Genomic DNA, 14,109 nt, shown 5'->3' on the forward strand with positions numbered 1-14,109 from the left:
TGTCACCTGGCTGCAGGCGGTGTCCCTCATATCAGCTACTGCGGAGACGATCCCATACGTGCTCCCCCGCAGTTAACAATCACTTCAGCATTAATAACAATGGATCACAAGAACACCAAACTGTGTTTACTAATAAAATGTTATACTGGAATGCCCCCACTTGTCTTTCCTTCTCCGGAACTGACGGTTTGCTTTTATCCTATTTACATGCCTTTATAATTTCTCTTTTTCACTGATGACAGCATTAGTTCTCTTCATCACCTTATCGTACCAGTTCTTTGTCCCCTTGGATGTCATCACTCGGATGATACCTGCTGCTTTTCACGTTAGGTTACAGACCCATTTATTTTTTAAAGAGAAGGTTTTACATGGTAAATATTGAATTGATATCGGTTTGTTTTAAAAAGTGGTTAACAATAAAACTGAGACTTCTCTCAAAATTTAAAAGAAACGTAAGCGTCCAGTGTGTCTCACAGCTGCAATATGGTTAGCTCGTTTCTAAGCACTCAATATTTTGGCAAACAAGGGGGCCTATAGGGTGTTACGGCATTTTGCAGAGGATCACACTGTTTGGTTGATTCGTGTGCGCCGGGATTCAGTGTTAATTAAATCACCGCGTTCTTCAGTTCAAGCATTTGTTTAGCATAATCTGAGCACGGAAACTTCACACTAATACCCAGCAGTGAGAAAACCAAGAGCTAAACAGAAGCAAAATGTATCCCCATCTCTCCTCTCGTACTGCCAGGGGCCTGGCGAATGCTTTAGTAATATGCACAAGCAATTACTCACCTTTGTTCTTGTTTTATGCTGTTTTAGTTTGACATAAATACCAGTTCACATGAAACTGCAACTGCATTTCCAATGCACCATCATTACCACTGCAAGAGTGAATCCCTTCAAACAATGAACAGTTTTTGATTTTTTTGCACAGATATTACATGATATATTACTTTGGCATTTCACATAATGGGGAATCAATTATTGCTATGATACTGGAGAGGCTTTGTGGTTGAGCACATTGCACACACATTAATATGGTATGCATTTCTTATCAACATTGACTCAACGATCTTATGATTTCTCCAACTAAATGTGAAAATCTAGCAACAAGTATCACCTACACTCTTCAAGGGCATGCAGTGGTGCTGCTTCTTTCTGAGTAACACGTTTTCGAGTGTATTGCAAGGATATGTGTCTTTTATTGAAGCATCTCCTCTACTCGCCACTCTCCTTTTCCATTTACTCCCAAAGCCTTCCATTGCCCCCGTATTACCTCTCCTCACACCACAGCACCACTCAACACCACAGCACCCCTCAACAATACCACATCACCGCTCAACACAACAGCACCGCTCAATACCACAGTACCTCTCAATGCCACAGCACCACTCAATGCCACAGCACCACTCAATGCCACAGCACCACAGAATCACTCAGTGCTACCCAATCACTCAGCGCCACTGAATGCAACAGCACCCCACAGCACCACTCAATGCCACAGCACCACTCAACACCACATCACCACTCAACACCACAGCACCCCTCAACACCACAGCACCACTCAACACCACAGCACCCCTCAACACCACAGCACCCCTCAACACCACAGTACCCCTCAACACCACAGCACCACTCAACACCACAGCCCCGATCAACACCACAGCACCATTCAATACGACAGCAACACTCAACGCCACAGCACCACTCACCGCCACAGAATCACTCAGCGCCACTGAATGTCACAGCACCCCACAATTCCACAGCACCACTCAACGCCACAGCACCACTCAATGCCACAGCACCACTCAATGCCACAGCACCACTCAACGCCACAGCACCCCTCAACGCCACAGCACCCCTCAACGCCACAGCACCCATCAACACCACAGCACCCCTCAACACCACAGCACCCCTCAACACCACAGCACCACTCAACACCACATGCACCACTCAGCGCCACAGAATCACTCAGCGCCACAGAATCACTCAGCGCCACTGAATGCCACAGCACCCCACAACACCACAGCACCACTCAACACCACAGCACCACTCAACACCACAGCACTACTCAACACCACAGCACCACTCAACACCTCAGCACCACTGAATGCCACAGCATCACTCAGCACCACTGAAGCCCACAGCATCACTCAGCACCACTGAAGGCCACAGCATCACTCTGTGCAGCCATTTAACAACTGGTTCTAATATGTTCTCTCAATGTTTCAAACTTTATTACAAATGTCACAAAAAGATGTTAATATTTCACTTCTGTTCTTGGATTTTCATCACAATAAAATACACCAAACATAATCTTCCCAAAAGTTATTTACAAAAGTTTAAGCTATTGCTATTATAAATTACAATAACTTTTATTTAAGTATTAAGTATTATAAAAAATAAAACCGATTGTTATTTGTAATATTAATACATCTAAGTCATGTAAATACAACGCGTATTGCATTACAAATGCTATTGGTGTCACGTTTGCAAAAGTTAAAACTATTGGCATTGTAAATGACAAAGCTATTAATTTCGCTATTTTCAAAACCAACACATAAATAAAAAATTTGTCATTTACAATACTAATACCTCTAACTTTCCTAATGCGAGACCTATTGCATTGCAAATGCTTGTTTATCGTGTCAATTTTGCTGAGCGTTCAAAGATCGAGGTCAAATGTCAGTCTAATCTTCTGTCAAATTACTGCTTCTTTTAATCCATTCGATGCTGGTGACGGAACCATTCCGTCATCAGTCACGGTTGGACTGTGCTGATGACGGAATGGTTCCGTCACGGCCACGCCCGTTTTCATAGGGGCCCAGCACAGGAGGAAAATATCGCCCGCAGCAATGAGGTTAACATGGAGACTAGTGTTTACTTTTCTTTCTCATACTGCAAAGTATGAGGGTTTTGTAAAGTGAACTAGTGACAATCTTGTTGGTGGGAAAGGAAAGGATACAGGATGTCATTTTCTGCTAACACACCAACATGTTAATGTAAATAACCTATGAATGAACTGTACAAATATTTCAAAATAAATAAACAGATGGAAAGCACAACTTAACTTCTTTGCTAATTCTGAAATGTGATGAAACAATGTTTTTAATAGGGTCCAAACAAATCAAGGCACTTTGCTTGGTGATGTAGAAAATGGCAAATATTCGCTCAAACCCAATTTCCATACATTGTTATATGTGCAAATTTAGTGGTCATTTCAATGGAAACTATGCTGTCTGTAGATGGCAGTGTGCTACCAAGCCATGCTTTAGTAATATATTTGTGACAGTGTGCTAAATACTACGTCATCTACATGCTGCACCATTACCGCTCTCATGCTGAATTGGCATTGTTTATTTGCGACACTTGTTCTTTAATTGATGCTTGGATTTTTCAGAATCCCTACTAATCCATTGATGCAGCATGTCCATTCTGAAAATAGTTCCAGTACCACTGAGTGTGGGTGAGAATGAGTCCAAGTGAGGGAATGTTAAAGAGAGAGAGAGAGAGAGAGAGAGAGAGAGAGAGAGAGAGAGAGAGAGAGAGAGAGAGAGAGAGAGAGAGAGAGAGAGAGAGAGAGAGAGAGAGAGAGAGAGAGAGAGAGAGAGAGAGAGAGAGAGAGAGAGAGAGAGAGAGAGAGAGAGAGAGAGAGAGAGAGAGAGAGAGAGAGAGAGAGAGAGAGAGAGAGAGAGAGAGAGAGAGAGAGAGAGATATATATATATATATATATATATATATATATATATATATATATATATATATATATATATATATATATATATATATATATATATATATATATATATAAATAAACCTGTGGGTCCGCACTGCATACTAGAGGTTATTCTTGGCTTACCGAGGCACCCATGTCAAAATGCTGGTGCTAGCATATACAAGGTCATTTTTGCCATATGAGGCATCTGTGGCAAAGTTCAGGCTCCGGCTAATATAGGTAATACACAACATAGGTGGCACTCATGGCAAAGTTCTGTGGCTGGCATATTGGAGGTAATTCATGGCATAAAAGGAACCAGTGGCATACTAGAGGTAATTATTGGCATGTGGGACACCCATGGCAAACTGCTGACACTGGCATACTGGAGGTAATTCTTTGTGAGTGTGGTTGTGGAAAATGCTGGTAGTGGTATATTGAAGGTAACATACACAAGGGGGGACAACAATGCCATATCTAGGGGTCCCAGGCAAACATTACAAATTAGATAGATTTTGAGCTTGTTTTTCACCCATGGTTCTTTGCATAAAGGAGCACTAGTGGCTTTTGCAGGGCACCAAGACCAAGTGCTGGCCTAAGCAGATTGGGGGGAATTATTGACATATCGGGACATCCACTGCACATTTTGAAAACAATAGAATAAGTTGCTCAGAGACATTAGGTTTCATTGCTGTGGCACAAAAATATCTTTTGAAAATATTTATGTGAAAATTGTGAATAAAATGAACTATTTGACACCCATTTTTACAAAACCTTCTCGGAGAGATCCCCCCACAAGCCCCCTCCCATCCACAGCAGTCTAGAAGAGGTTGGACTTGCTTGTTCACTGGGATGATTCAGGGGGAAACAACCATTACAACACAGTAATTACAAAGCATGCCATTACAACGCATACCAATACAACGCATGCCATTACAACACATTATAAGGTAAGTAATGGAGATTTTTTAGTTTTCGGGTGGGTATGGGTTTTGGGGTACATGGGTATAGTAATCTTAATCCCTACACTATCCAACACTTTCCCTACTGTTGCACTCACTGGAGTAGGAATAGTAATTTTTACCCCTATACTATCCAACACTTACCATACTGTTGCACTCACTGGATTGGGAATAGTAATTTTTACCCCTACACTATCCAACACTTACCCCACTGTTACCCTAAACATTTTATGCGTTGTAATGGGTATGCATTGTAATGGTATGTGTTGTAATGGTAGTTTTAAAATATGCATTGTAATAGCATGCGTTGTAAAATCCTGGGATGTAATGGTAGTTGCAATGTAAAAACCGCGTTGTAAAGGCATGCGTTGTAGTTGTTTACGTTGTAACGTCATATATTCAATTCAGGGCACGTATTACATCCCAACACTTCCACAGATCCCCAGCCAGCACTGCGTAAACTGCACTTCATCCATTCTTTAGAATATGTCTTTTGAAGAGCTGCACTTATGTGCTAGTCGGTTCTAAAAACTAGCACTTCTGTCTGAAGCGAAGCCTGGTTATTCACCCATGTCCCATATTCCATTGCAGAGCAGATATGTTGGGTATTATGAAATTATGAAGAATAAGTACAAGTTGCAACTCCCCCCAGAAAAGAAACTCAGGATAAAGAGCATCAGAATCCATTCAATTCAAGGTAAGACCTGTTATGTAAATGAAGTGCATTAAAGTTGAGGAGAGTTGATCTGCTTATGGTGGTCTCCACACGTGACGTTTATTTCATATTCCATACATGACTTTTTATTCATATAACTAAAAATATAAAAACAACACAATGAGCGAATTCTTGCCACGTCAAGTTAGATTTAGCATTACCACAGTCAAAGATGTGCACTTTTGCCAGAGGGTCTGATTTAGAACAGCGTGAGTTTGAGATTATTTAAACGCCTTTGTCTACTTTGTGCAACAATGTGCAAAAAGTGTTGCAGATTTAAAAAACATGCCATACCATAATGATAAAACATACATTGGGAGAGCTTGACGTTCATCGTTATGCATCAGAGCTCGCCATTATAAAAGACCACACTCCTAACCTCACTATTAGCCAGGGCGAGTCATATCACCAGATGATATCAAGTGCTTATGCTAAGTCCAAAATAGGCTTGAAGAAGTTTAATCTCTCACCATTTACGTCAGAGCTCATGCATCTAATAAAATTGGTTACCTGCTAACTTGCCAAAATCTAACCAGTTCAACCCAAAATAAAAGCTGCTTTAGGGCAGTAGTGAACAAGGTAAAAAAAATTAAAAAGCGTACAGAAAACCTCATGTCGGTGGTACCATCCAGAGGACAAACCGCAATATATGTCCCTGGTAAAGGTTTACAAGAAATTGTACTTCCAAGCCAAGAAGCGATTTTGTGAGTCTTGTGTGAACAGACCGAAAATTTTCACTCTTGTGGGAGATTTTACCAAATCTCTAAAAACAGAGAAATCTTTAAAGCATCCTATTATTTAGTTGAGGAATTGTTATCGTGTAGATCTGTGAGCACTGCATTTGGTGCGACAGGGAGCACTGCACTGGTCTGCACCTGGTGCATACAATTAAGGGTGCGCAGCAGAGTAGGACAGTACATCCTATCTGCATTGTAGATCCTGGTATTTACAGTGCAATAAAAAAAAAAGCTACATTTGGGTGCAACATTTTTAGAATCTCATCATTGTCTTGAAGTGGACCAAGCTGCATTTTAGCCTGGCCAAGGGACTGAGACAGCATGGAATGATGTCTGGCATGGGCTACTAAAGGAATGAAGATGGGGGTAATGTAGAGACCCTCATCCTCCTTGCCCATTCTGTGGCCTTAGACACAATGGGCCAATCAGTATCTTGTATTGAACAACATCCCCTGGGTGGAATGAGTGGGCAACACTTAGAACAAGAATTTTTCACAGGACGATTGCAAAGGCTGACGGTGTCTTACTTCCTCTTGGACCTGCGGATAAATTATAATGATGGAATCAATAGGTGTCACCATTATCCCTTTTGATGTTCCACATTTATTTAACTCCTTACAAGATACTTGGTGTGCATTGGCTGTCAGCATGCAATGCAGTGTGGACAACACCAAGGTGTTTCTTCAGGTCTCAAAAACTCTGGAACCTGTTTCCTTTTTACTCATTTCTTTAAGCCCCGGGGTGGATTATTGCAGCCGCTGTAGCTGAATGTTAGTATATCGAAGGTGAGCCTACTTGTGGGAAGACAAATCCAAAACAGACAATATTCCAGTAGGAGATGCTGTAGGGGCAGGATCGCCATGCTGTTGGTACCACAAAATATCAACTGTTTAAAAGCACACTTCTTTCAATTTTTCCATGATATTTGCATTAATTCAGTAAATGAATGCAAGCTATCAGGTAGGCTTACACATAACACAGTAACATTGTCTTTTCTATTTTTATTACATTGGTCATTAATAATATAGACGCTATTTCTTGGATATGATCTGAAATTGTCTAATAGTCGGACAGACAGATCCGATTAGGTTGGGGAGACAGAAATAAGTGAAAGTAGGAGAGAAAAAAGGAGAGGAAGTTAAATATATCTTTGTTACAATTATCAGGCATTAAAGTCTAAATAGTATTTCATATTGATTTATACTTTTCTATTTCATCCTGTTTCAAGTACATTATGTGATCCTATTTCGATAACAACAGCAGCTCTTCACTCCATTCCTCTGTTGGCAGCCTCCTACTGGCCCAATGCTTCAATATAAGTTTTCTAGCACCCACAAAAGCCCTATACATCAAATTCTGCCAACCTTGGCTTAGTTCCATTTTTGAAGGTAAAATATGGAATAATGTAACCATGGGCGATTTTCTTATTACAGTACAGCATTCGGTGAGATGTTTTAAAGCAGCTGTTTTCAATGTGTACTGTTTAGAAGCCTGCCTCCATCAGTAAGGTAAAGTAATGAGAGCAGCCTTTAGTTTGATAGTCAAATATTGTTTAGCTCTTTCTATGAACATCCCGTGAAAATCAATTCAAAAATTCAGATGCCTAAAAATGGCCTGAAAATGTTCAGAACTGTGTCATATGTTGATTTGCAAACGATGGATTAGGACCCAGATCTTTTGACTGGGTTGAATGTGTGACATTGATCCTCATTCGGTCCATCACCTGTTGTTTTTGCAAACTCGCTATAGGTGTACTGGGGATGCCCAGACGTGGGTCCCAGGCACTCCACACCACTGGAGTCAAGCTAGCCGGGCTGATGAGAGGTGTTACCTCGAAACCGGTCCGGTCCTCGGATGCTTGATTCCGTTCTGGGAAGGACATGGCTTTTGTAGTTCGGACTGGACTGTTCCCATGGGGCACAGGGTCAGAGCTGATTTGCATATCGCCATTGTCTAACCCAGGGTGGTGTGGAGTGCAAAAAAACGATGGATTAGGACCCAGATCTTTTGACTGGGTTGAATGTGTGATATTGATCCTCATTCGGTCCTTCACCTGTTGTTTTTGCAATTCTGCTCTAAGTGTACTGGGGATGCCCAGACGTGGGTCCCAGGCACTCCACACCACTGGAGTCAAGCTAGCCGGGCTGATGAGAGGTGTTACCTCGAAACCGGTCCGGTCCTCGGATGCTTGATTCCGTTCTGGGAAGGACATGGCTTTTGTAGTTCGGACTGAACTGTTCCCATGGGGCACAGGGTCAGAGCTGATTTGCATATCGCCATTGTCTAACCCAGGGTGGTGTGGAGTGCAAAAAAACGATGGATTAGGACCCAGATCTTTTGACTGGATTGAATGTGTGACATTGATCCTCATTCGGTCTATCACCTGTTGTTTTTGCAATTCCGCTCTATATGTTGATTTGCAGGCAGGAATAAAATTAAAATGGGTTATCTCGAATCCAAATCCCTTTATTGCTAAGTTCCACTATATATTCAGATAAAGGTATGTCTTAAAGCTTTGACAGAGCCTTGCACACATATGATCGATGTTTTGTACTTTCGCCTGTAGAAGTACAAGTGAAAGAGCCTTTCCTGTTCAGGTGCTAAACAATTAGAAATCTCTAGAAATGTTGCCAATGCCTTTGAAAGGCAGGTCATTTTGGGATTTGGCAGTATATGCAGACCAGTTCCCCCTGTAAAGGCCCAGTTCTTTGTCAAAGTGCACACTATACACCTCCGTTCATTCACTAAACTCTTTCCAAAAGTCATTAAGAGAGAAAGGAACAAAATGAAAGAAGGATCTACCCAGAGTAGATCCAGATTTTAAGGCTCTGGAGTCCTTGTGTGGTTCTCCTATTAACTACATCTTCCGGCTTTTGAAAAACAACATATGAGTTGAATTACTTTAAATTAATATGAATATATTTAACGTGAGAAGAGTGCATTTTTAATGAACATCCTTGGACACGGACTGTGTCTCTGCTAGTCATTTCTAATTTTGTGCAATTTCGATGAATACATCAAATGTGTTATATACTAATCATGATCCATGCACTGTTTCTTGGGTCACCCATGGTTATTCTGCATGGCTAGATGTAGATTGGTACACCGATCACTCAGTGTTGTTTCAGTAACTGCCTGGGGCAATGAGACTTAGGCATTCTTCAATCTTTTTAAAAAGCTGTGCAAAGTCCAATGCTCATCAATTTTTGCATGACACACTCATCAATTTTCTTCTAGCAAAACTGCCACAAATCACAGTTCTGAAAGAAAAAAAAAAGGCAGGACCCTTAGCGGGGCAAACATAACCTTAATACAAATGACTTTTTCTGTGGAGACCTAAGGTATTTATTCATCGAAAGTTTGAGATTTTTTACTAACGAAAACGTACTAACTCTCTCTCCTGTGCAGATAAAAGTCGTACATTTAGCATTCTCTGGTTCAAAGATAAAACAGGTAATTGGAGGCTTAATGTGGCAATGGATAAAGATTGATCTGTGGTGGTTTGCAGTGAAAAATCCATGGTGATGGGTGTTTAAATATTTGTGGTGATCGATGGGGAATAAGGAATGGTTTGTGAAAGTGGTGATGGGTGCTTGAGTCTTCTGATGCTCTATGCTTATGGTTCCACCTTCCGATGTCTCCTGGCTGAAATCAAAGTGCCCATGACATTAATCATTTAAGGAGTGAAATTTCATGTTTTGACGAATCTTCCTATGGTATCAAATCAGTCTATTGTAAATATCCCGATACTAATGTTCCACATTTATTTTAATCAGGGATATTATCCCCGATTCATGCAAAACTGTCAAACCCTTTAGTTATTAATCATGATGTGTCAATAGCTCAAGATCGTTTCAGCCCTTTCACTACAGAGTAGTAAATCCAGTGTACTTCAGTATAGTAAAGATTTAAGGTGGCACTAGAATCACTTCAATTATGTAGAACCACTTACTTGCAGGGTAAGAAGGCACAAGAGACTTGGTGGCATATTAGCAAGAACCTCATTAAAATTGTCGCCGTTTTAGCGGTAGGAAACTGCCGCTAAAACGGCGATAATGGGCTTGCTAATATGTGTTATAGAATTCCAATAGAAGCCCAGGTTAGATGTGCAGGACATCTAACCTGGGCTTCTGTTGGAATTCTATAATGTATATTAGCAAGCTCATTATCGTCGTTTTAGTGGCAGTTTCCTGCCGCTAAAACGGCGATGATTTTAACGAGGTTCTTGCTAATATGCCCCTAGATTATTTGCTGTTTAGAAGTGAAAAGGAACATCAACATTTTTAGTCAATAGGTATATTACTTATGAAGTAGATGACCAGACTTAGTTATAAAGAGTAGTGCAGAATTTGGTAGCACCAGTTCTTGATTAGTGTCTGACAATGGATGAATGCAGATTTTAGTAGCAGCAGCTTAAGGCTTTACAGGAGAGATATGTTGAAGAGTATGCTGGTGAGCGAAGAGTATTCAGGGAAATTACTTTACTTAGAATTGATAGTCAAATTAAGGAGCTTCAAGTCACTTGAAACAATGAACTACCAAGATATCAATTGAAGAATAAAAGGCACCTGCAATGCATTCTAAAATCCCTGCAGGGTATACAGATCAGAGGTGAATTTGCAGAGTTTGTGAGACTAAGGCATAAGGAAGCAAGTGGAGAGGGTGGATAGTTAATACCAAACCTTGGGACATGTATGAATAGTAGACTTAGAGAAAGGAACCGGCTACAGCCAGGACAAGAGATGTCAAGGGCACTAGTAAGAATTTTTAGCAGTACAAGGGGTTAAATGTCAGTTGATCCCGGTTTTCCTCACATTCTTCGTTATAAATCAAAACCCGACTGAAAACTGAGCATTTCCTCTTACCATATTCAGGAATTGGTAAGTTGTGTAAGCCCAGTTTGGCTCCCCTGCTTAGCAACGCACGCCCCCGCTTGGAAAATTCTCCTGCATCTTTTTCGATGTAAGCCTATGAATGATGGAACACTGGAGCCTACTATGCATTTTGCTTCTGTCAATGAATCCACAGCAGAGAGATCTTTATTTAACCTGTCCATGCCCTGTAAGGTTGGTTACCGTAGGCTCTCTAATTTTTAATTCTCAATGACTGAATGTTTGATCAATTTGCATTCTTAACATAACTTATTGTGTCAGGGGGAACGCCACCAAGATTTTCTTTTCCAGTCTTTAAATTATACAGATCCAAAGGACCACAAATACAGATGGCACCAGAAAATTGTTCAAACCCCCTGCTATCGGGTATCATTTCATTTTTGTCGTTCATGCTATCATAAGAGGGTCTCCAGAAATGGTCCCATTACTTTCAGACTTTCACGTGTTTTTGGAATGCTCTTTTTGACATGTTTCTGTGAAATTCAGCGTGAATATCTCAGTTTCCCATGAGAAAGCACCTTCTATTCATCACAAGTACAATGTTTGCTTACAAAGCCTTATGCCTTTTAGCCAGCAACTTTTCCTTCTGGTATCCCTTTCTAAAATCTTTTTTCTTCACTTTGCTTTAGATGTAAGTGGAAAACAATACAGTGTTTGGTGAGAGTAATGACTGTACTACCTTTCCTAGTCAAATGAAATGGTTTGTCTCCTTTGTGGCACCAGCTGACCAAAAAACTAAATAGTTGCTTGTGAGGTTGTGAGGTGATGTTTTCATGTCAGTTAATAATGGTCTTATGTCCTGATTGATGCTATTTAATAAAGAACATAGTTGAAATATAGAGAACATTCCTGATGTATCCTGCATACAAATATATAAATATCTAACCTGCCTAACAATGCTACCTATGTCTTCATTTACCTCAATACTCTGAAGAAATACCTACCTAGACTATACACCTCCAACCTCCCCAGTCCTAGTTCATTGTCATTGTACAATTTGCTCGTTTCTCTCTAGTGGACCTGTTTGTCTTTGATGATTAGTTCTTACAGAGTCATCAAATGAGTTAGTTACTCTTTGCTTTGAAATTGCCTTGCCTCTAATCCATAAGGGCCAGTTATGGCTTTGAAGTGCAGCCTGGGACATTTTATGTCAGCTTTATTTAGGTTATCTTCATGGAAATGTCTTTAGTGTCCCTGAGAACTTTTCCTACTGAACAGCAACTTCTTCGTGGCTGTGGCCTATACCAGCTTCCATAAAGGCTCAACTGCTGCTGCTACCTTCAGATATATATAATATTCCTATAAGAATCCGCAGCAGCTTATCCTTCTTTAGCTTCCATTAGACCTCAACACTCCTTTACTTCTACATCTGCTCAATGGATAGGACTTTGCAAGCCCTATAAGCTTTCCATGTCTCACCTACTTCTCAAAAAACGTATACTAGGCCCTGATGAACTACCAGCTACACACCCATCACTCAACTCCCCTTCATAGGCAATATCATGAAAAGGGAGTCTACCATCAACTACAAGAACACATCAATGCTAGCATCTCCTGTGTAATTACCAGCTTGACTACAGATCATGCTGCAGAATGGACATTTCAACCCTACACATTGTAGCTGATGCTCTGCTGACCGTAGATGAGAATGACCTCTGCCTCCAGATATTGCTCGGCCTTCCAGCTTCCTTCAACATAGTCAAACATCCCACATTCATCCACACCATGGTGTTTTGGATTGGATTCACTGGCAATGTCCTTCACCTCTTTGTTCATATTGGCACCTCCAGGTCCTAAAAAGATCCTTAACACCTGCAGAGTCGTCCCAGGGGACCAAACTGTGCCTTGTCATCCTCAATCTCTACATGAAACCACTTGGGGCTGTACTCACAGATAATAGCATAAAAATACCCAGTATGCTGCTCCTTGAAAGTCTCCCCCCCTCCAGATATTCATAGCCCCAGCCTCATCCAGAAAACAGAATTCTTGTTACTTGTAAAGAAACACTATTTGTACAAACCTGGCTCAATAACGTGAAATATGACCACCTCACTGAATGTAAAGTCACTTGGATTCACCCTGGACACCAACTTCACCCTCAAGGAACATATTTCTGAAACACAGACAGCATGGTACCAGCTTTTTCTTCTGAAGAAAGTCAAGCAACTTCTGAATTGCTGTTTAAGCCCTCATACTATCCCAGCTGGATAGCGGTAATATCCTTCTCAAAGTCCCCCCGACTCATATGGAGCTTTGGGGATCCTACATGCCACAGCATGCCTTAACGAGGGCCTGAATTAAAATGATCCCATCACCAACGTCCTGATGGACCTCTATTAGCTCCCATTGCCGGTGCGCACCATCTTCAAAACCAGCTGCATAATTTACAAAGCCATCACAACCACCACCCCTGCTAATCTCCCAGAAAAACTCACCATCGTCTTTTGGCACCTCCGCATCCAGGACACTGTCAGACTGAAGACTAACATTTTCTTTTTTTTAAAGTTAATATGATGCAGCAGTCCTTTTATAACTATCCATCCAGGATCTTTAACATCCATGTATCCTTCTAGACTATCCCAACGCCCCTTAATTTAGCATAGAGTCGAACACTCATCTTGTTTTTTTTTAAATGTTATTAGTTTTTCAATCAATCAACAACACCAGTAGTATGAGATAAAAAAGCTCCAGCTACATTCTTTGTAGTACATAAGTTTACAATATATCAATCTATGAGGAGAATCATCCCAAGCTGTTGCAACATTAAACCTTATGAAAGCAGGGAAATAAACATACAACAAAGTATATTCCAAGTCATAGCGCCTAATAAGCTTGTAGCAAGTAAAAGTACCCCCACACCTGGCAGCCACGACTCTTAGGCAAAATGCACATATTGCACCCCAATTCCTGATTCCAACATCAGAATCTGGGTCAGCGTTTCTATTGAATTTATCCAACAATAACACCCAAACCCATTATGTTTTTGGTGGCTCTGTCATCCGTACGGGATAAACGCAAATTATGCTGCTCTGCCTTTCCCATTCTTAACCCATGACGCCACATGCGGAGCCCTGGGTCCCAGCCACCCTAT

At 41.0% G+C, this 14,109-nt stretch overlaps 1 protein-coding gene across 4 annotated transcripts in view; it reads left to right on the forward strand.

Annotated features, from left to right (window-relative positions):
- Window positions 1-14,109, forward strand: part of LOC147698471 (phosphatidylinositol 3,4,5-trisphosphate 3-phosphatase TPTE2-like) — a 308,096-nt gene that overhangs the window by 261,827 nt on the left and 32,160 nt on the right. For 2 of the 4 annotated variants that reach the window (XM_086935048.1, XM_086935049.1), the window contains exons 15-16: window positions 5,266-5,371; window positions 9,535-9,579. In XM_086935048.1, coding sequence (XP_086791174.1) covers window positions 5,266-5,371; window positions 9,535-9,579 — 151 coding nt within the window. The remainder of the gene's footprint in view (window positions 1-5,265; window positions 5,372-9,534; window positions 9,580-14,109) is intronic. The other 2 variants (XM_086935050.1, XM_086935051.1) reach the window with 1 other exon arrangement.

The sequence above is a fragment of the Lissotriton vulgaris genome, chromosome 8 (assembly GCF_964263255.1).
Source record: "Lissotriton vulgaris chromosome 8, aLisVul1.2, whole genome shotgun sequence".
NCBI lineage: Eukaryota > Metazoa > Chordata > Amphibia > Caudata > Salamandridae > Lissotriton > Lissotriton vulgaris.